Source organism: Fusarium venenatum, assembly GCF_020744135.1.
Source record: "Fusarium venenatum strain MPI-CAGE-CH-0201 chromosome Unknown EDB82scaffold_4, whole genome shotgun sequence".
Lineage (NCBI taxonomy): Eukaryota > Fungi > Ascomycota > Sordariomycetes > Hypocreales > Nectriaceae > Fusarium > Fusarium venenatum.
In genome coordinates, this window is record NW_027072132.1 from 4571259 (window position 1) to 4592604 (window position 21346).

At 48.9% G+C, this 21346-nt stretch overlaps 5 protein-coding genes across 5 annotated transcripts; 3 read left to right on the forward strand and 2 right to left on the reverse strand.

Annotated features, from left to right (window-relative positions):
* Window positions 1-57: 57 nt before the first annotated feature.
* Window positions 58-12407, forward strand: EDB82DRAFT_452469 (uncharacterized protein). Its single transcript, XM_065607824.1, has 3 exons — window positions 58-422; window positions 515-11349; window positions 11401-12407. Exons 1-3 carry the CDS (start codon window positions 368-370, stop codon window positions 12085-12087), a joined length of 11577 nt encoding a protein of 3858 aa, XP_065463434.1. The 5' UTR covers window positions 58-367; the 3' UTR covers window positions 12088-12407.
* A 103-nt stretch (window positions 12408-12510) lies between these two features.
* On the forward strand, window positions 12511-15117 carry EDB82DRAFT_468258 (uncharacterized protein; the record flags this gene model as incomplete). Its single annotated transcript, XM_025738572.2, has 5 exons — window positions 12511-12828; window positions 12876-13382; window positions 13431-14144; window positions 14197-14793; window positions 14845-15117. The coding sequence occupies exons 1-5, from the start codon at window positions 12718-12720 to the stop codon at window positions 15115-15117; spliced, it is 2202 nt and encodes a 733-aa protein (XP_025593320.2). The 5' UTR covers window positions 12511-12717.
* An 875-nt stretch (window positions 15118-15992) lies between these two features.
* EDB82DRAFT_452476 (uncharacterized protein) lies at window positions 15993-18240 on the reverse strand. The gene is made up of 2 exons (XM_025738574.2): window positions 17998-18240; window positions 15993-17939 (listed from the first exon to the last, which is right to left on the reverse strand). Exons 1-2 carry the CDS (start codon window positions 18092-18094, stop codon window positions 16186-16188), a joined length of 1851 nt encoding a protein of 616 aa, XP_025593322.2. The 5' UTR covers window positions 18095-18240; the 3' UTR covers window positions 15993-16185.
* A 168-nt stretch (window positions 18241-18408) lies between these two features.
* On the forward strand, window positions 18409-19460 carry EDB82DRAFT_515575 (Imidazoleglycerol-phosphate dehydratase-domain-containing protein). The gene is made up of 2 exons (XM_025738577.2): window positions 18409-18845; window positions 18911-19460. Exons 1-2 carry the CDS (start codon window positions 18575-18577, stop codon window positions 19321-19323), a joined length of 684 nt encoding a protein of 227 aa, XP_025593324.1. The 5' UTR covers window positions 18409-18574; the 3' UTR covers window positions 19324-19460.
* EDB82DRAFT_515578 (arginine biosynthesis protein ArgJ) lies at window positions 19461-21157 on the reverse strand. Its single transcript, XM_025738578.2, has 2 exons — window positions 20500-21157; window positions 19461-20444 (listed from the first exon to the last, which is right to left on the reverse strand). Exons 1-2 carry the CDS (start codon window positions 20940-20942, stop codon window positions 19529-19531), a joined length of 1359 nt encoding a protein of 452 aa, XP_025593325.2. The 5' UTR covers window positions 20943-21157; the 3' UTR covers window positions 19461-19528.
* Between the last annotated feature and the right edge of the window lie 189 nt (window positions 21158-21346).

Sequence of the window (21346 nt, forward strand, 5' to 3'; positions counted from 1 at the left end):
CAGTGGAATTGGTGACCGCACCCCCCAGCTTAGTCGTTCTCGTAATTTTCAACGCGACGGCCCTTTCACGTCTACGTCTACTTTCAAGCTTGTGTTGTACCAAGCACTCTAAATACACCAACCTCCAAAATTCAACAAATAACCTCGTACATACCGCGCTTCACCACTCTCGCCAACTCATACAGAACATTCTCCAAACTTGTCATATTAAGGGTTTCCTAATTCGCCCCTTGATACTGTGGCAGATCGCGACAGGTAACCACACAACTCAGAGCTTCTTCCTCCATCTATAAAAGGGTCACCACCGAAACACTCCCCTCGCGAATGGCATATATAACCGCGTCAAGTGGACGCCGATAATGCAGCAATGTCGGGCACCACTATAGATGAAGTCGTAACTCGACTCAGCAACGGTGACATCGGTATGGCCTCCTGCGACACAACAACCCCTCCATGATTGCTGTCGCATGCTCTCTGCGATATCACGATTGCTAATCAGTATGCTGTCCTATAGATGTGAGACTCAAGCTAGAAGCTGCAACTACGTTGCGCGATAGCTTGGATCACTATACCAGCGGCCAAATATACCCTCCTTTCCTAAAAAGGTTGATGCCCGTCTTTATGGGCATTCTAAAAGGGCCATGCACTTTCCAAAGCAACTCACCTGAGCAGAAACTACGAATGGTCATCCTCGAAGTTCTGCACCGATTACCTACTCAACCCGCCCCTCCCGAGCCTTTCGAACCATACGCCGAAGAGACCGTCGACTTGTTAATGCAGCTTGTACGGACAGACAACGAAGAGAATGCAACAATATGTGTCAAGATAATATCGGATATCATGCGCCACCAACACAAGGCACTGCAAGGAAAGGTTCAGCCTTTCCTTACACTGATACAAGAACTTTTCGAGCAGATGGAAAAGGTCGTCCGAGAACAACTTGACAATGCTCCTCTCCATGCGCCATCACAGCCCGGCGCACCTTCGACCCCTGGGAACTCGCAGAACTTCCAATCGCCACGGCCAGGATCACCGGTCGCTTCCGTCAACGAACTAGGAGCAGATCCCCAGCAACAAAACCGACCGCTACTGAAGGGCATGCAGTCTTTCAAAGTTCTCTCCGAATGTCCTATTATCGTTGTATCGATCTTCCAGGTATATCGAAATACGGTGCAGCAGAATGTCCGGAAATTTGTCCCTCTCATTCAGAATGTATTGTGCCTTCAAGCTTCAGCTCAGCAGCAAGCGCATGCTGATGCTGCGGCTAAAGGGACGATTCATACCGGAGTGAGTCCTGCCATCAAGAATCGAGTGGCTTTCGCCGACTTCATTACTGCACAAGTCAAGACTATGAGCTTCTTGGCATATCTCCTTCGCCAATACGCTTCTCACCTAAATGATTTCCTGCCTCGACTGCCTGATATTGTCCTTCGGCTTCTAAAAGATTGTCCAAGAGAGAAGTCCGGCACACGCAAAGAGCTCATAGTCGCTATTCGTCATATTATTAATTATAATTTCCGCAAAATCTTCATTCCAAAGATCGATGAGCTTCTAGACGAGCGAACGCTGACTGGAGATGGACTGACTGTGCATGAAACTATGCGGCCCCTGGCTTATAGTATGCTTGCTGATCTCATTCACCACGTCAGGGATTCTCTGAAGCCAGAACAAATCAGGAAGACTGTTGAGGTCTACACGAGGAACCTTCAAGACAACTTCCCCGGAACAAGCTTTCAGACCATGAGTGCTAAACTCCTCCTTAATATGGCTGAGTGTATTGCAAAGCTGCCTAACAAGGTCGACGCACGGCATTATCTTATCATGATTCTCAATGCCATCGCGGATAAATTTGCTGCCATGAACCGGCAGTACCCCAATGCTGTGAAGCTTTCAGCTCTTTATCGGGAACAGATGAAGGCTGGCACCCGGGAGACCTATCTGGCTGACCAAGACGGCCCCCCTGATTGGGATGAGACGGACATTTTTTCTGCGGTTCCGATTAAGACTTCGAACCCACGAGATCGCGGCGCCGATCCTGTTGTTGACAACAAATTCCTTTTCCGAAATCTGATGACAGGTCTCAAGAACACTTTTTACCAGTTGAGGACATGTAATGTCGGGTCACCCATCGATGCCCAAAATGCACCCACCCACTGGCAAGATGTATCGTATGGATTCACAGCTGAGGAGGTCAAGGTCATCATCAAGCTTTTCCGCGAGGGTGCCTATGTCTTCAGGTACTACGAGATTGAAAAGCCAGCGGCCGAGTCCCAATACATGTCGCCGGTGGAATATATGGCCAACTTCTACATGGTCTCGTGCAGCAAAGAGGAGAAGGACTTGCTTGAAACTTTTGCTACGGTATTCCATGCCATCGATCCCGCCACTTTCCATGAGGTATTCCAGCAAGAGATCCCGCGCCTTTACGACATGATATTTGAACACACAGCGTTGTTGCACATACCTCAGTTCTTCCTCGCTAGCGAGGCGACCTCTCCTAGCTTTTGTGGTATGCTCTTGCAATTCCTCATGGAACGAATCGATCAGGTCGGGTCTGCCGATGTCAAGAAGTCCTCCATATTGTTGAGACTTTTCAAGCTCGCTTTTATGGCAGTCACCTTGTTTGCCAATCAAAACGAGCAGGTTCTACTACCCCACGTTGTCAATATTGTCACAAAATCCATTGAGTTGTCGACAAAAGCAGAGGAGCCAATGAATTACTTCCTCCTCTTAAGATCGTTGTTCCGCAGCATTGGTGGTGGTAAATTCGAGCAACTGTATAAGCAAATTCTACCTCTGCTTGAAATGCTCTTGGATGTACTCAACAACCTTTTGATGGCCGCTCGAAAGCCATCTGAGCGTGACTTGTATGTGGAGCTCTGCCTTACCGTCCCAGCACGACTAAGTCATTTGCTGCCGCACTTGAGCTTCCTGATGCGACCACTTGTTGTTGCGCTTCGTGCCGGAACAGACCTTGTCGGACAGGGCCTGCGAACACTGGAGTTGTGCGTTGACAACCTCACGGCGGATTACCTTGATCCTATCATGGCGCCTGTCATTGACGAGCTGATGACTGCCTTGTTTGATCATCTTAAACCTCATCCATACAGCCACTTCCACGCACATACCACAATGAGGATTCTTGGCAAATTGGGCGGCAGAAACAGAAAGTTCATGACCGGAGCTGTGCCGCTTGCTTACAAGGAATACGCCGATGATCCTTCAGGCTTTGACCTTAGGTTGCTTGGTTCCAAAAAGGATAGAGCATTTCCCGCTGATATGGGCATTGACTTTGCCATTCAGAAGCTCACGGAATTCCCCAAGGCAACCAAGAACAACCACAACAAGCAGTACGATGGCTATTACAAGAAGCAAGCGTTGCATTTGATCAAATCCCAACTTAAGCTGCGCATCGGCTATGATCAGCTTCCGGAAGATCTCCCACGCCTGGTGCGACTCCAGGCTGAAGACCTTGTAGCACGAAGGTATGAAATAAATTCTGCCAGCTTTGAGGTTTCTGATCGCGAGCGATCTATCCCGAAAAAAGAGTGCGAGGATCTAGTTGTGAAGCGACTTCTTAAAGCAATCATGTTTGCTCATTCGTTCCCCGAGTTCAAAGACGAGGCGAGCGCTTTCTTGCTGAACGTCTGCAAACACTTTGCAATTATTGAAGTTGGCAGAGCCTTGGTCGACTTGAAGCGAAACTTTAGCCCCTTTGACCCCAATGCTGGCGAGGGCCCTCTGCACATTGATACACGCAATCTTTCTGATGCAATTGTTGAGTCATTGGCTAGTGACCACCCAGACGTACGGGAGGCTGGCAAGAGTGCTATTCGGGAAATGTACGACTCCACAGCGATCATCTTCGGCTCGGAAAGCGACGTTGGTAAACTACCGTTCTTCAGCCACCTTAGCAGCACGTTCTGCCACAGCTGCTATGAAGAGGAATGGTTCACGAAGACTGGTGGTAGTCTAGGAATCAACTATTTGCTTACAGAGCTTGACTTTGGCGACACTTGGATCGCTTCCAAGCAGACCGAGTTTATACGTGCTCTCATCTACGTCGTCAAGGATATGCCCCAAGACCTTCCTGAAAAGACACGCTGCTTGGCACAAACAAGTCTCGAGGTTCTTCTGAAGCGCATCACGAAGGACATCACCAAGGAGGATGCACTACCCATCACACAGCAACCAGGTCAACCGCAAGGTGCTCAGCCCAAACAGCCCAGACTCTCTCAGATCTGCCAACAATTTGGAAATGATCTGTATCACATGAACAAGCATGTTCGCGAGACTGCAAAACACTCGCTGGAACTCATCGCCAAGGCAGCAAGCTGTGAGGTGTGGGAGCTCCTCGAGTCCTGCAAGGACAAGATCCTCCAACCTATATTTGCTAAGCCACTGCGAGCGTTACCGTTTAGTATTCAGATCGGCTACATTAACGCCATGACGTACCACATGAGTTTGAAGAACGACTGGGTCCCATTCGACGAGAATCTCAATCGTCTTCTGATGGAGTCTTTGGCCTTGGCAGATGCTAGTGACGAATCTCTAGCTAATAAGCCTGCTGAATTCCGTACACATGAGCATATTGTCAACCTTCGGGTTTCATGTATCAAACTCCTCACAACTGCCATGACCTTTGAGGAATTTTCCAATCAACCCACTAAGACAAAAATTCTCGGTGTCTTTTTCAAGTGTTTGTACTCGGAATCGAAGCCTACCATCACTGCGGCAAATGATGCTCTTAAGTCAGTCCTTTCGGTAGATAGGCGTCTCCCCAAAGAGCTTCTTCAGGGAGGACTGCGACCAGTGCTACAGAGTCTTTCAGATCCGAAACGCCTCAGTACGGCAGGGCTTGACAATCTGTCTAGATTACTGAAGCTGCTCACGTCGTATTTCAAGGTCGAAATCGGTGCTCGCTTGCTCGAACAAATCGACTCGATTGTCGAGCCCAGTGCTTTGCAGCAAATATCCTTCAGCTTTTTTGATCAACATCCTCAGATGAAGATTATTACCGCCATTCTCAACATCTTCCACTTGCTTCCTGCACCCGCCGAGGCCTTTAAGGAACGCTTAATCGATTGCTTCCTCGGACTAGAAGAAAAGCTGCGCCGGACTCAGCTCAGTCCATTCCGTCTTCCAATCTATAGGTACATGAATCGATATCCAAAGGAGATCTGGACATACCTCTTCAGCAAAGTGGAAGATCTCAAGTATGGCCGACTATTGGCGCAGGTTCTGGGTCACCCTGATAGCCAGGCTCTGCGAGAGGTAGCAGTTGACAACGTTGATGGCCTCATTACCCGCTGCGACGAGTTGATAAACCAGAACAACGAGGCCAAGTTTATTGCAATGGTCAACACGATCCACATATTTGAGTCTCTCAGCCACTTCTCTAGCGCGGAGAAATGGATGGACAAGAAGGAGCATCTTGACTGGCTCAAGAACATCGGCAAAGAACTGGAGAAACATCTTCGCCAGCATACCCTTCCAGCTCATCTCCGATTGCCGGCTTACCAGGCTGCCGAGCAGCTCATGACCATTCTCGTCAAGTCACTGGAGAGGGCGCCAAAAGAATTGGACCCTCTTTTCCATCTGATCGAATGCGTTACTTCTGATGAGCTTCGCATTACGCAAGAGCTATTCTCTTTCATTTATGGGAGAATTATCTGCAATGACGCGATTGACTTCTGGAAAACGACAGTACTTCGCTGTCTAGATACCTATTCTGGCAAATCTGCATCAAACAAGATGAAGTACTTTTTGTTGCATTACATCGTTAACCCAATTGTTGCAATGGACGTCATGCGCAACTGGAATCAACTTGACCAGAACAAGGGTCCTCGACTTATGGACAGAGCTGTCATTGACGCAGTCAGCAGCAAAATCTGGAAGGTCCATCCGGAGATGACGATGGATGACCAGGCTCAGCCTGGCATCGACCATACTCGTTACGAGGTATTGCAACTCTCTGCAATGTTGGTCAAGTACTATCATACCCCCCTCCAAGATGCACGGAAAGACATCATCAAGTTTGGTTGGACCTTTATCCGCCTAGAGGACGTGATCAACAAACATGCCGCTTATGTGGTTATCGGCTACTTCATCGCGCACTACGAAACCCCTCCAAAGATAGTGACTCAGGTGTATCTCTCGCTCCTGAAGGCCAATCAAAACGAAGGTCGAGCTTTGGTAACACAAGCATTGGAACTTATTGCGCCTATGTTGCCAAAGCGATGCGGAACTGTCCAGAACAATCAGTATGCGCCATGGGCAGTTGCGCCTCGCCGCATCCTAGCAGACGAAGGACAGAACGCACAGCAGATGACGAGCATCTTCCATTTCCTCGTCCGACACCCGGATCTTTTCTATGCGGCTCGTGACAAGTACATCACCTTAATGATTAGCTCGTTGCGGAAGCTCGCCACGCCACAGAATGCATCTCATGAATCAAAAAGACTTTGTCTTAACATAATGTGGCTAATCTGGTTGTGGGAGGAACGAAGAGTTGAAGGGAAATCATTAACATCTGACACAAGAGCTCTTTCTCAATCTCCCAACACCAAGAAGAGGAAGCTGGAGGCGGAACAAGTGAACGCTCCTTCTCAGCCCCAACGTGCAGAGTACGAGATCCCACCTCTGTTTCGAACGAAGATGATTAAGTATCTGGTCGAATTTATTGCTCAGCTGAACGAGCGCTATGAGCTTCCTTCAGCTAAGCCCCGGGACCAAGTCTCGTCATCAATCCCCCCAGTCCCATTGGCGTTGACCGATCTGTGCAAGAAGGCTATGAAGCTGCTTTACAACTTGGTACAGCCTCAGTATTGGGGCGACCTCGAACTGGATCTGTTCCCCAATGTCACACATGTGATTCTGGCAAGCGAGCGAACCCAGACTATCCTTACTGCCGATCCTTCTGACAAGGAGAAATTCGATGAAAAGTTCCTCACCAACATCATTAACACCCTCCAGGTTGTTCGCATTGTACTCAACGCAAAGGAGGACGAATGGATCCAGAAAAATATGCCATCTATCCAAAAGGTTTTGGAAAAATGCCTCAAGTCGGAAAACCCTGAAATTCAGGATTGCCTTCATCTTTCTGACAAGAAGTTTGACGACGGTCGTGAGCTACGATCGATCGTTAAGCGTATCCTGGATTCTGTACCTGACGATACTCCCATGGAAGACGCGGATGCTGATGGCGAGACCGAAACACAGACATCAGAGATCGTCGCTTACCTGTCCCAGCTTGCGACGGAAGCGATGAATAGCAGTAACTATACTTCTGGTGTGAGCATTCTTTGGTCTCTCGGCCAACGAAAGCCCAATGTCATCGATCAGCACATTGCATCTCTGATGAAGGCACTTCAATCGAAGCATGCCAAAGAGCACGTGCAGCATTACAATGCGGTCGCGAACCAAGCTGCTGGCGTGAACAATAGGAACCAGGACCCTAACACTCCGAGTGGAGAAATGTCTGCTTATGACCTCGAAATCCAGACAAAGATCATGATCAAGGAGATACAGGTTGTTGCTCTTCGGATGGAGGTTCTAGGCGACTCTCGTCGACCTTTCCTCAGCGTCCTCGCAACTCTGGTGGAAAAGTCCATGTCGATTGAGCTTTGCGAAGAGATTTTGAACATGGTTGAGGGATGGGTATTCCGTTCAGAAGGAACATGGCCAACTCTTAAGGAGAAGACGGCCGTTCTTCACAAGATGCTATCCTTCGAGCACCGACAAGACCCAACCATGCTGTCCAAGTTCCTGGACCTTGTTATTCGCATTTACGAGGACCCCAAGATCACTCGCACTGAACTCACAGTCCGTATGGAGCATGCATTCCTTATCGGCACCCGTGCAGCTGATGTCGACATGCGTAACCGCTTCATGGCTATTTTTGACAAGAGTTTATCCAAATCGGCTAGCGCACGTCTATCTTATGTTCTCACCTCTCAGAACTGGGATACACTGTCCGACTCCTACTGGCTTGCCCAAGCCAGTCATCTGTTGCTAGGTGCCGTGGAGACGAATGCCAGCATTCAGCTCTACCAGTCCGACTTCAAGACACTGCCGATCTCTCGCTTGCTGACCATGTTCACAAAGGAGATGGAGGCTCGAGAGCCTGCAACCATCATCGATGACAAATTTGAATCGTTTATGGCAAGTCATCGCCGCTTCATGGTGGAACTTAGTGATATCAAAGTAAGGGACGTTATCGAGCCTTTGGCACAGCTCCAGCACGTCGATTCTCAACTTGCTCATAATCTCTGGGTTACTCTTTTCCCAATCTATTGGTCCTCTGTCGCAAAGGATGACCGAGTTGATCTGGAGCGTGGTATTGTAGCCCTTCTCACCAAGGACTACCACAGTCGCCAAATTGACAAACGCCCCAATGTTATCCAGTCCATCCTTGATGGCGCTGCCAAGACTTGGCCTGCGTGCAAAATCCCACCACATGTGCTCAAGTACGAGGCAAAGACCTACGATGCCTGGTACACTGCTTTGATCCAACTGGAGAACGCCGCCATCAAACCTCAGGTAGAGTCCGCTGCTGTTCGCGAAAGCAACCTCGACGCCCTCGTTGAGCTATACGCCTCGCTTCAGGAGGATGATCTGTTCTATGGTACATGGAGGCGACGATGCCAGTTCGTCGAAACCAATGCTGCTCTTTCTTATGAACAAAACGGCATGTGGGACAAGGCTCAGAAGCTGTATGAAAATGCTCAAATTAAGGCCAGAACAGGCGTGATACCATTTTCCCAAGCTGAGTACATGCTTTGGGAGGATCACTGGGTTCTATGCGCTCAAAAGCTACAGCAGTGGGAGATCCTGCAAGATTTCGCCAAGCATGAAAACTTCCAGGACCTTCTACTCGAGTGCGCTTGGCGAAACACGGATATGTGGCAGGACGAGCAACACCGGGAGGCCTTGGACAACATTATTAAGGGAGTCATGGACGCTCCAACGCCTCGCAGAGCCTTCTTCCAATCCTTCATGTCACTTCTCAAATTCCACAATGGCCAGGAACCCACTACTGATTTCGCACGTGTCTGCGATGAAGCAATTCAGCTGTCAATTCGCAAGTGGCACCAACTGCCTGAGCGCCTGACAAACGCTCATGTTCCTCTTCTCCAAAACTTCCAGCAACTGGTTGAGCTTCATGATGCCAGCGTTATTTGCCAGAGTCTTGCAAACACCAACCAAACTAACTTGGACGTCAAATCTGGCGAGCTCAAACTGCTCCTCGGTGCTTGGCGTGATCGTCTACCTAATGTTTGGGACGATATCACTGCTTGGCAAGACCTCGTCACTTGGAGACAACATATCTTCAGCCTCATCAACCAGACATATCTCCAGTTGCTGCCTCAACAGGGCGCACAAAACGCTGGAGGAGCGAGCTCCTTTGCTTACCGTGGTTACCACGAGACTGCCTGGATAATCAACAGATTCGCCCACGTTGCTCGCAAGCATAACCTTCCCGAGGTTTGCATCAACCAGCTGAGCCGCATTTACACCCTTCCGAATATTGAGATCCAGGAAGCTTTCCTGAAGCTTCGCGAACAAGCCAAATGCCATTATGAAAATCCAGAAGAGCTATCCAGTGGTTTGGACGTAATCAACAACACGAACCTAAACTATTTTAGCCCGCCGCAGAAAGCCGAGTTTTACACTCTAAAGGGAATGTTCTTGGAGAAGCTCAAACAGAAGGACGAGGCCGATTCAGCATACGGAACGGCGTTGTATTTCGACATCGGTGCTGCAAAGGCCTGGGCCGAATGGGGTTACTTCAACGACCGCAAGTTCAAGGAAGACCCCACCGATCTCAACGCGGCGCGACAAGCTCTCACCTCATACCTGCAAGCCGCAGGAAGCTACAAGAACGCCAAATCTCGAAAGCTTCTTGCACGAATCCTATGGCTTCTTAGTTTGGATGATTCCAAGGGCACTATCGCACTGGGCTTCGATGACTTCAAGGGTGAAACACCTGTATGGTACTGGATTACCTTTATCCAGCAACTGATCACAGGTCTCGGCCACAAGGAAGCGCCCCGTGTCTTCCAGCTCCTTCTGAAGATTGCCAAATCCTATCCTCAGGCCCTGTACTTCCAGCTCCGAACTAATCGTGAGGATCTGCTTGTCATCAAGAAGAACCAGGAAGCCAGAGACAGAAGCGCACGACAACGCGCGCAATCGACTGTTTCCAATGGAAAGGCGAGTGCGTCTCCGTCCTTGACCAAGCAGGAACCCCCCAGACCTGGTACATCATCGTCTCGACCAGGAACTGCCAATGCGGCTGAAGGCACAACAATCAAGGCTGAGGGCGAGGCCGGTAGCAACGCAACCGGCACACCAGCACCTGCCAACGGACAAGCTCCTGATCCCTCAAAGGTTGCGCCTAAGCCGCCAGCTCAACCTGGACAGCCTGCACAGACTCAGAAGAAGCCCCCGTGGGAGTACACTGAAGAGGTCATGTCAGTCCTCAAGACGGCCTTCCCTCTGCTGGCACTCTCGATGGAAACAATGGTGGACCAGATCCAAAAGAACTTCAAGTGCCCTCCCGACGAGGACGCTTACCGACTGATCGTTGCATTGCTTAACGATGCTCTGGCCTATGTCAGCCGAACACCTCCCTCTTTTGCCAAGAACGTTAAGCTTCCGGCAGCGACCGAAACCAATATTACTCGTTTCGCTGAGACGATCCTGCCAAGCCACATCAAGAAGTCGTTCGAGGCAGATTTCGTCACGGTTAAGCCGACAATGTACGAGTACATCTACAAGTTGCGCCGTTGGCGAAATAAGTTTGAGGAGAAGCTGGACCACAGAGTGCCTCGTGCTTCACTTGAAAACTTTTCCCCTCATCTGAGTGAGTTCAGATATGGCAAGTTTGATGAGGTAGAGGTCCCCGGACAATACTTGCAGCACAAGGATAAGAACCAGGACTTCATTCGTATCGACCGCTTCCTGCCAAACATCGATCTTGTTCGGTCCATCAGCGCCTCTTACCGCCGTATCAAGATGCGCGGACACGATGGAAGCATCCACACATGGGCCATCCAGCACCCTGCAGCTCGTCACTGCCGACGAGAGGAGCGCATCTTGCAACTTTTCCGCTCACTCAACCAGACACTGGGACGTAAGAAGGAGAGCCGACGTCGCGACTTACAGTTCACAATACCGATTATGGTTCCATTCGCACCGCACATCAGACTTGTCCAGGAAGACACGTCCTACACTACACTGCAGGGAGTGTATGAGGATCATTGTCGAAACATGGGCATGTCAAAGGATGACCCTGTACTGTTTACCATGGAGAAGCTTCGAGGCGCGCTCGAGAGCAAGAGCTCGGTAAGTCTTTTGAGAGGTCATGATTATTACACGACCACTAACAAGCAGCAGAACAAACCCGAGCAGGCAGCAACAGCCCGATTGGAGGTCTTTAACGCCATTCAAGAGAAATGGGTTCCATCCACGGTGGCAATCGAGTACTTCCAGAAGGTGTTCCCACAATTCGCAGAGTTCTGGCTGTTCCGTCGTCAGTTCTCATACCAGCTTGCGGCGTTGACATTCATCACGTACATCATGTACATGCACAACCGATACCCGCAAAAGATCAACATCTCTAGGGCCACGGGTAAGGTTTGGGGATCTGAAATGATGTCGTACATGAGCGCCAACAAGCCCTTTTTCCACAACCCGGAGCCTGTACCTTTCCGACTCACACCCAACCTTCAAACATTGATGGGACCACTTGCCACTGAAGGCATCTTTGCATGCTCCTTGATGGCTATTGCACGATGCTTGACAGAGCCTGAGTACGAACTGGAGCACGCCTTGACTCTGCTTGTGCGTGATGAGATGCTCTTCTGGTTTACGGGCAGCCACAGGAATGGAGTTATTACAGAGAGCCAGCTACGGGATTCTGTGCAGGTCAACAGCGACTCGATCGTCAAGCGGGCAATCAGCCTGGCCCACAGCCCCGTTGGCAACTTGCCTGCGAACCAGACAGTGATTGACGCCATTGCCAAGGCTGTCAACCCTATGAACTTGGCACAATGCGATGCTTTGTGGATGCCATATCTATAAGGGGTACATATATATTCATCTTATGATGGGAGGAAATGGACGATAGGTGGTTTGTTGAGGTCTTTGACTTTGAGCATGGCGTTGGGGGGTTTTGGGAGATCTTTGTACGATATTATTGCAAGGGTCAAGACAACTAGGACAAGTTGAGCATGACAAGTCAGGACCATTACAGCTGTTCTTTTTAGATTGCCGACAGATAAACAAGCATCTATTGTTGTTTCTGTTTAATAATTCAATTTCTAATCCCATACTTTGCTGTATATTGGTGATGATGATATAAGTGACCTTGGCAAGTTTCCCCACAAACCTCGGCTCGGGAGCGAAGCTTGCCATGCATCATTTTTGAGATCGACAAGCAAGTCTAGGCGATTTGTGTGTCGCAGCGCAGCGCAGCCCAGTTCTGTACTGTAGCTAACGTTAAAGGGATGAACAAGTAGGCAAGGAATGGCTGAACCCCGCACGATAAAGATGGTCTTGTTGGCCAAGTTACCTCGGGTTACGTCTCTATAAAGTGCAGGGTGTCAAATAATCTATTCTCTTTCTCTATTCCAAGTTTGTTGTTGTGATTTAAAGTCATCTTACTGTGTTTTCGTATAAGCAAGTTTAGAGGTCCAAAGATAAGTTACCACAATGGATCTGGCAAAGGTACCACGAAAGGTCTGGGAGCATCCTGATCCTAAAAGCACAGCAATGTGGGCTTTTATGCAGGATGCAAACAGGATTCATGGTCTCAATCTCAAGGTATAAACGCAATCCACTAGACAAACAGCAATACTGACAAGTTACAGACCTTTAATGACTTATACGACTGGTCCTGCTCTAAGCGCAGCGATTTCTACGCCCAGCTCTGGGCCTCGCAGAAATGGATCCACGAAGGATCATACTCATACGTTGTCGATGAGTCAATTCCAATCACCAAACTTCCTACGTGGTTCCCTGGTATCCGCCTCAACTACGCCGAGAACCTTCTCTGGACACAAGGAAACGCACCGGGTGAGCGTTCAACTCTTCACAAAGAGGACGACACCACTGCAATCACAGAAGTCCGCGAGGGCAATTCGTCTGTAAAGAATGTTACTTGGGGAGAGCTCCGTCAGAGAGTGGCTAGGACAGCAAGTGCGTTGAAGCAGAGAGGCATGAAGAAGGGAGATCGAGTTGTTATAGTCGGGGCGCATGCTGTTGAGACATGTGTCGTGTTTCTGGCTACGACTTGGCTTGGAGGTTTGTTCAGTAGCAGTTCGACTGATATGGGCGTTGGAGGTCTTCTGCAAAGAATAGTCCAGATCGATCCCAAGGTAAGCTTCTCTGTAACCAAAATTGATGTTGAGATACTGACTTGGTAGTTTGTTTTCTTCGATGATGGCGCTCTGTACAACGGCAAAGTCATTGATCTTCGCGACAAGATCAAGGGCGTGGTTGAAGGAATGAAGGAGTGTCCTTCTTTCAAAGGAGTGATTGTCGTCCAACGCTTTGACACTGCTCAAGATACTTCCAATATTTCGAATACACAGCGTCTTGAAGCCTTCCTCTCCTCAGCATCTTCAACACCACCACCTATCGAGAGAGTCGACTTCCAGGATCCAATGGTAGTTTACTATTCTTCTGGGACTACTGGAACACCCAAGGCCATCGTTCACGGTGTCGGTCCTATTCTTGTTTCCGTCGCCAAAGAGGGTGTTCTTCATCGCGAACTCACACACAAAGATGTGGCGCTTCAGTACACGACGACAGGTTGGATAATGTACCTTGCCAGCGTCACGAGACTTGCCTTTGGCGGGAGAACTGTGTTTTACGATGGTTCACCATTTGTACCAGATCGATCTGTCTTGTTGAGAATCGTGGAAGAGCAGAGAGTCACGAATTTGGGTATCTCGCCAAGGTGGCTGGGTGAACTCATGAAAGAGGGCATTGTTCCGCAGAAGGAAGCCGATCTGAGCAGTCTGACGGCTGTTTTGAGCACGGGGATGGTATTGAAGGAACAGGTCTTTGAATGGTTTTACGATGGGGCTTTTCCTAACCACATCAAACTCGCCAACTTTTCAGGCGGTACAGATATCGTAAGTCTTCTACTACCCTATAATATCTACACGACTAACCTCGTCTCCTCAGGCCGCCTGCTTCGTCATGGAGAATCCTCTATGTCCTATCTACGCTGGCGGCTGTCCTGGAAGAGTCATTGGCACTCCTATGGCCATATACCCATCCTCGGCTGATCTAACAAAACCAATCTCCCCAGTCCCAGACGGTGAACCAGGAGATTTAGTAGGAACAGCGGCTTTCCCAAACGTACCTCTCTATCTGTGGAACGACACGAGTCCCGCTCCAGGCAAAAAGTACACTTCAGCCTACTTTGACCGATTCCCTGGTGTGTGGTCACAAGGCGATTTTGCAGCCGTCCATCCAAAGACTGGGCATATCCATATCCTCGGTCGCTCTGATGGTGTTTTGAATCCGAGCGGTATTCGCTTTGGAAGTGCGGATATCTATGCTGTGCTTGAGGGCGGGTTTGCTAAGGAGGTCGCCGAGAATCTTTGCGTGGGCCAGAGACGACCTCAGGATCATGATGAGAGCGTTGTTCTGTTCTTGCTGATGAAGCCTGGCGTCAAGTTTACAGCTGAACTTGCAAACAACATCCGAGAGAGGATTGCTAAAGAGTTGACCAAGAGACATGTGCCCAAATACATCTTTGAGGTACCTGATATACCGGTAAGTATTTAGTCTTGGGTCACTTATACATGATAACTAATATTGACGCAGACGACTGTAAATGGTAAAAAGGTCGAGTTGCCTGTCAAACAAATCATTTCTGGAAGTAACATCAAGCCAAGCGGGACATTGTTGAATCCTGAGAGTCTGGACTATTACTATCAGTTTCAAAAGATCGAGGAGGTTGAGCAAGTTCGAGCAAGTTCGAGCAAAGTTGTAGATAGAATTCCTATACAGAGAAGAGGGCGTAATCAAGGGCATACTATACAAATAATGATATTTTCTACAAAGCTTCCTCCTTGTTTGGAAACTTGCCTCCGTTAACACCATATCTCCAAACCATATATCCCAACATTCCCCCTACAGTGCCCAACCCCAATCCTCCAACAGCACCTCTCCAACCCAATCTCAATCCCTTTACCGCATTGGCACCTATCAAAGCCCCAGCTCCAGCGCCCACAGCAGTCCAGTCATCAGTCTCAACCTGACCCGGGTTCTCTAGTAACCTCCAACTTCGATCCTGCCACTCAATCTCTTCTCTACCGCGCATGCGGCCAAATGTCATGAGAGCGCCCACGCCCAATGCTGCAACTGTGCCTGTTGATGCTGAGCGGATGAGACGAGGAAGAAAAGTGAGGGCATCAGGTGATTTTGGGCGGAAGAAGGGGATGAGTTGACGTGTTGTTGTTATGCCCGTAGCAATGATGGTGTTTAGTGTGATTGCTCTCACTATGACATGAGTTGTGAGAATAGTACGTGCAAGAGGTTGATCCTCTGCATAAGGAGCATGTGGAAAGAATCGTGACATGTTGATTTCAGTTTTGTTTGTATGATCAAGTTGAGTATTACAATATGAGCTGACATTCAACTCTCTAGACTATATATTACTTATACTACGCCGCGTCATATCATCAAGCCACTTCCCCTCTTCTGTATTCAGCCTTTTAGCTAATCTATTCTGTAAGATAAGATGCTCGCACTTTTTTCGGTCCCGAATTACTTGTAAAATTCGATGATTATTTCATAGATATCCCCGAAAAATAATAAGCACAAAATAATTGGTTGTCCGAAGCGACGGGCCGGACAGTTTTGGAATGCCGATACTCCACTAATAAACAACGCCAATATTCGAATGCGAGTGCGAAGTAATTTTGGGCCATGTTGATTAATTATTGATACAACAATGAATAAGAGAGGGTAATACTGTTTAATATTGCTTATCCATTTAATTCGATAATGTTTATTATGTTCCAAGCATCCCTGTATCTCATTCCCATCAATGCATGCTCTTTACAATCCCCCAACGCCTGCCCTTGACCTGACCTGACCTGACCTATCCCAATGATATGTAATACTATCCCATGCTTCTTCTATCTCTGGTGTTCTTTACTTTTACTCATCATCCGTCATTTCCATCATACTGTCCTCTTTCTCCTGTGAATCGTTCTCATCCTCCAATACCGTCATCCTTCGTGATCGTCTCACTCTTCCTTTGCCCTTCTCCATTCTCCCTGCTGTTTGTCGACCACCATTCACCTTAACAGCCGCATCGTGCTTTTGCTGTCCCAGCATACGTTCAAACTCGATCAGGTCTTCAGCCTCAGACTCCGCCGCACCATCCAGCAGTATCGTCTCTTCTAGCGCCTTGTTAAGCAGCTCTGTCGCAATACTATCCTGCGGGTTAACCGCCAACGCCTCGTGCAAGACCGTTACTGCTTCCTCGGGTTTATTCTGCTCCATTAGAATGAGACCCTTTGCACTGAAAATGGCTGCGTCTTTTCCCCCTTGCCTCAACACCTCGTCAAACTCAGCCAGCGCTCGGTTGAAGTGCCGCAGTCTTCGAAACACGTGGCCAAGATTCGTCCTGGCCGCTAACCATGCTGAAGGATCACTGTCCATATCATCAGCGATCTTAAGCGCTGCTGTAAAATATTGTGCTGCCTCCTTAGGTTTGTCTTGGTGATATTTCACAACGCCCATCTCGTTCAATAGTAGCGGATCCGTTTTGCAGAGACCGTAAGCCGTTTTAAGGAATTCTTCTGCAAGTGTCATGTTGTTGAGGGCATGATTCTGCATACCCAAAAACACTTGAGGTAGATGAGTGCCCATAAATAGTCTCGCCGCTGTCGAATACGCCGAAATCGCCTGGTCGTGCTCACCCTCCGCCGCGAAGGTGTGTGCAAAACCTATCCATGCTGGCCCAAAGTGCGCATCCATCATACTGGCCTTGCTAAAGTATCGTCGCGCCTCGGGAATCTTGCCAATTGAAAAGTAGTAGATGCCAACTGCGAGCCACGAACATGGCTCTTCGGGATGACTATCCGCCAAATCATGTGCAATCAAGAACAACAAGTTCTTCTCCTTGAGCTCAAACAAGCAAGCTAAATGTACCGGGTACACACTAAAGTTGTATTTGTCCTCTTGTAAAATCCCATTCGTGATATTCAACGCATCCCGGTAGCGGCATTGCGTATATAACAGATCTGCCCGTGCAAGCTGTAGGTCAGGGTTCGATGCCAGATGGTAATGTGTTGATAGAGAGTCGTACGCCGTCTCGAACGCTGCAGGGTTTCGGTATTTAGATAGGCGTGTCGTGTAGAGCATCTTTGTAAAGTCAGCGGCCTGTTGGGAAGACGACACATCCCCTGACACATGGATCGAGTCAAAATCCAGACTCTCAAGGAACTGCCACTCCTCATCTGGCGACAACAGATTATTGTTCATGAGCTGCTGAAACGCTTCAAAGCACTGGACATCGATGCGTACTGCATCTTTATAGCACTCCTTTGCGCGGTCAAACGCATTCTGCTTGGCATAGCAGATGCCACGTAGGAAACACATAGCAGCTTCGTATCTCCTGTTCGATGCTTCTTCCTCTGCAGCTGGGTCGCGACGTCGTGTCTGGCGCGGCTGTGTTTTGCGCTTGTTGCTCGCGCCGTTGGCTATAAGATGCGTTGGGTTACGGTCGCCGAGAACGGAAAGGGCTTCTTCGAAACGGGATTGCTTGATGAGACAATGGCCGGCGAGATAGCGACATGATGGGTTTCGAGAAATGAGGTTTTGGCTGGAGAGAAATGCTTGGGCGCGAGTGTAGTTTCCTGTCGCGAAGTGGACTTGGGCCAGCCAGAATGCGTCTTGGTCGTCATCTGTTCAACCTGACATTAGAGTCTTGAGATGATCCTCTGAAGAAAACATTGTACGAACTGGTCAACGCCAGCAGCTTGTCGCCGATAAAGATGGCTGATTCGTATTGTGCCTTGTTGAGGGCATCTTGCCGCCATTCCCTGAGGAAGCTTTCCATGATCTTTTCTTTATTCGAAGCGCATCGAGTATTATATACAATTTTGTATTAGGTATTCAGCACGCGAGTGAAGTTGTGGCGTTGGGAAATTGGTTTAGGAATTCAAAGTGTCGTTTGTTTGGAATAGCATCAAATTAATCAACAACATCCCACCTAACAAAAGTCAACCTACAGTCTCACCGTTAGTCTCAACTGGAGCTAACCTAGCGCGTTAAGGGCCTCCAGGGCGTCTTCAGAGGCTACAGTGGGTGTGTCTCCAACAACGGCGGGGTAGCTTACAGCGGTCTTTGCCTCTGTGGAAAAAAGTTGGCGGGGTCCTTTAGGACGTGGCGTATCAGAAGCTGTCAATTTGGCACTCGCCGATACAGGAGCCCCGTCCAATCTGTCATACCTCATCAACTTTTAAAAAAGATTCACTTACAATTGCACAACAAACAAACACTACTCAATTCTGTACAAACGTTCAATTGAATCGCAAATATGGCCTCTTCTCAACCTACCCGATGGGCTGCTCTCGCTCGTGACACCAACGAGACCAAGATCCAGCTCGCTCTCAACCTCGACGGCGGCGATTTTCCTCCGGACACCGATTCCCGTCTTCTCAACAACGATGATAGCCATGCTTCTCAGGCTAGCAAGTCTCAAAAGATTGCTGTCAACACAGGAATTGGTTTCCTCGACCACATGCTCCATGCTCTGGCTAAGCATGCTGGCTGGAGTCTGGCTCTGAACTGCAAGGGCGATCTTCACAGTACGTTCTTTCGCTTAGTTGCGCCACCAAGAGAAGTATTAATGGCTGACTTTGGTCTTACTTAGTTGACGACCACCACACTGCTGAAGATGTATGCATCGCGCTTGGTTACGCCTTTGCCCAGGCCCTCGGTACACCCGCCGGTCTCGCTCGTTTCGGCTATGCCTACGCCCCTCTCGACGAGGCCCTCTCTCGCGCCGTCATCGATCTCTCCAACCGTCCCTACGCCGTTGTTGACCTTGGTCTGAAGCGAGAGTGGCTCGGCCAGCTCAGCACTGAGATGGTTCCTCACTGTCTGCAAAGCTTTGCTCAGGGTGCTCGTGTCACACTGCACGTTCACTGCCTCCACGGTGACAACGACCACCACCGTGCTGAGAGTGCCTTTAAGGCTCTTGCTATCGCTGTCAAGGCTGCCACCACAAGAATACCTGGAAAGGAGGGTGAGGTGCCCAGCACCAAGGGTACTCTGAGTGCCTAAAGCAAAAGTATAGGTTAGGAGTTCCGGATAAGTGTTTGCTTTGGTAAATTTGAATCGTAGGTAGACGGGCTTATGAAATAGGATGTTTGGATGACATAACAGCAAAACTATAAATTAAATAACAGAGAAGCTGAAGATTAAATACTTCAACCAAGTGTCAGGTGATAATATGGCATAAATTCGAGGCTATATTTGTAGAGAATATCTATGTTCGGTAGTCGCCATTGATGGTAACATAGTCATGGCTGAAATCACAAGTATAATGCACAGCAGACTTATCACCTGTTCCGAGCCTGACAACGATCTCAAGATCCTCCATGGCAAGGATCTCAGCCGCTCGCGTCTCATCAACCTGCTCAGGCTCACCATTAACCAGCAGCTTCAACTCAGCTGAGCCGTCAGTAGGAATGAAAGAGACGTTGGTTCGCTCTGGAGTAATCTCAGGAACGTCGTTCACTGGCTGTCCTGGGGCAGAGATAAGAGCGTAACCGGTAGCGCAGAGAACTCGGCCCCAGTTGGCATCCTTGCCGTAGAGGGCGGTCTTGACGAGGGGTGACGTAGCGATGGTTCGGCCAATCTGGCGAGCTGCCTCCTCGGATGCACTATCGACGACGCGGATGGTCACAAACTTGGTGGCACCCTCGCCATCTCGGACAACATACTTGGCCAGGTCGACAGAGAACTCCGTCAAGAGCTTCTGGAAGGCTTCGTAGTCGGGAGACTGCTCAGAAGTAACCTCCTTGCCACCAGCTGCACCGTTGGCGAGGAGAGCGACGGTGTCGTTGGTAGAAGTATCACCATCAATGGTGATGGAGTTAAATGATCGGTCCACTGCATGTCGAAGGACATTAGGCATGACAGCAGGGGAAATAGGAGCATCAGTAGCCAGGATGGTGAGAAGAGTCGCCATGTTGGGAGCAATCATGCCCGCACCCTTGGTCATACCAGCAATGCGGTACTCGACGCCTGGCGAAGAAGGAAGCTCAAAGCTTCGAGACATGAGCTTGGGGAAGGTGTCTGTTGTGCAGATCGCCTTTGCGCATTCAAGCCAGTGGGTGTGAGAGCTACCAGCCTTGCTAACAGCCGTGGGAATCTTGTCAAGAATCTTCTGAATTGGGAGCCTGTAGCATCTGTGAGCCATTGAGGCGTTGAATAGCGTCAATCAGTGAAACAAACCTCTGGCCAATAACTCCAGTACTCATCACAATAGTAGAATCCTCATCGCCAACCCTCTGGTCGGTAGTGCGAGCCATGCTGGTAGCATCTTCAAGACCTCCGGTGCCGGTAACAGCATTTGCGTTACCCGAATTGACGACGACGCTTCGCAGACCAGCATTCTTCTTCTGCTGCAACAATTTCCTACTGTACGTCACAGGAGCAGCCTGGAACTTGTTCTTTGTGAAGACTCCGGCAGCAGCGCATGGTCGATCAGATGTGACGATGGCGATGTCGGGCTTGCTGGTGTTTCCAGGTTTGACGCCGGCCAAGACGCCCGAGGCGATGAAGCCCTTGGGGTATTTGCCAGAAGTGGGAATATACTGGATCTTTGAGGGAGGGATAGGGTTTGAACCCAAAGTGGTTGCCGCCGAAGAGTAGGCGCGGGTGAATTTCTTCATCATCTTTGCGGTTGAGATGAATATTGTTGATGCTATGAATTGTCAACTGAATTTTTGGCTGGGGATTGAGTCTGTAATGGAATAGTGCTGTAGGGTGCGATAGCGGTATCGCAGTGATCATCGTAATTGGAAGTGACCAAACAGAACTGAGTCACTAGGAAGGATTTTACTCCAATTGATTATAGAACAATATCATTAAAACAATATCTACTATCAAATATTGAACAAATTTATGAAATAGTGTATTATTATTTCCTTGGAGGATGAGCGTGGTGTGTGTATAATGTCATAACCACTAACACGTATCAATCTCCAACTGAACCACAACCTCACGTTGATAGTACATAGCTTCACCTCCTAAAGTCGAGCATTCCTTTGCACACTTTAATGCAATAAATTATAAGAAG

Excerpts from the sequence above, each read along its gene's own strand:
- EDB82DRAFT_452469 (XM_065607824.1), top strand. The coding sequence starts at position 368 with ATGTCGGGCACCACTATAGATGAAGTCGTAACTCGACTCAGCAACGGT. Across the intron at positions 423-514 it reads ACTCAGCAACGGTGACATCG|ATGTGAGACTCAAGCTAGAA; the intron begins GTATGGCCTCCT and ends GCTGTCCTATAG. Across the intron at positions 11,350-11,400 it reads CGCTCGAGAGCAAGAGCTCG|AACAAACCCGAGCAGGCAGC; the intron begins GTAAGTCTTTTG and ends AACAAGCAGCAG.
- EDB82DRAFT_452476 (XM_025738574.2), bottom strand. The coding sequence starts at position 18,094 with ATGGAAAGCTTCCTCAGGGAATGGCGGCAAGATGCCCTCAACAAGGCA. Across the intron at positions 17,940-17,997 it reads CAAGCTGCTGGCGTTGACCA|ATGACGACCAAGACGCATTC; the intron begins GTTCGTACAATG and ends CAGGTTGAACAG.
- EDB82DRAFT_515575 (XM_025738577.2), top strand. The coding sequence starts at position 18,575 with ATGGCCTCTTCTCAACCTACCCGATGGGCTGCTCTCGCTCGTGACACC. Across the intron at positions 18,846-18,910 it reads CTGCAAGGGCGATCTTCACA|TTGACGACCACCACACTGCT; the intron begins GTACGTTCTTTC and ends GGTCTTACTTAG.
- EDB82DRAFT_515578 (XM_025738578.2), bottom strand. The coding sequence starts at position 20,942 with ATGATGAAGAAATTCACCCGCGCCTACTCTTCGGCGGCAACCACTTTG. Across the intron at positions 20,445-20,499 it reads ACTGGAGTTATTGGCCAGAG|GCTCCCAATTCAGAAGATTC; the intron begins GTTTGTTTCACT and ends CAGATGCTACAG.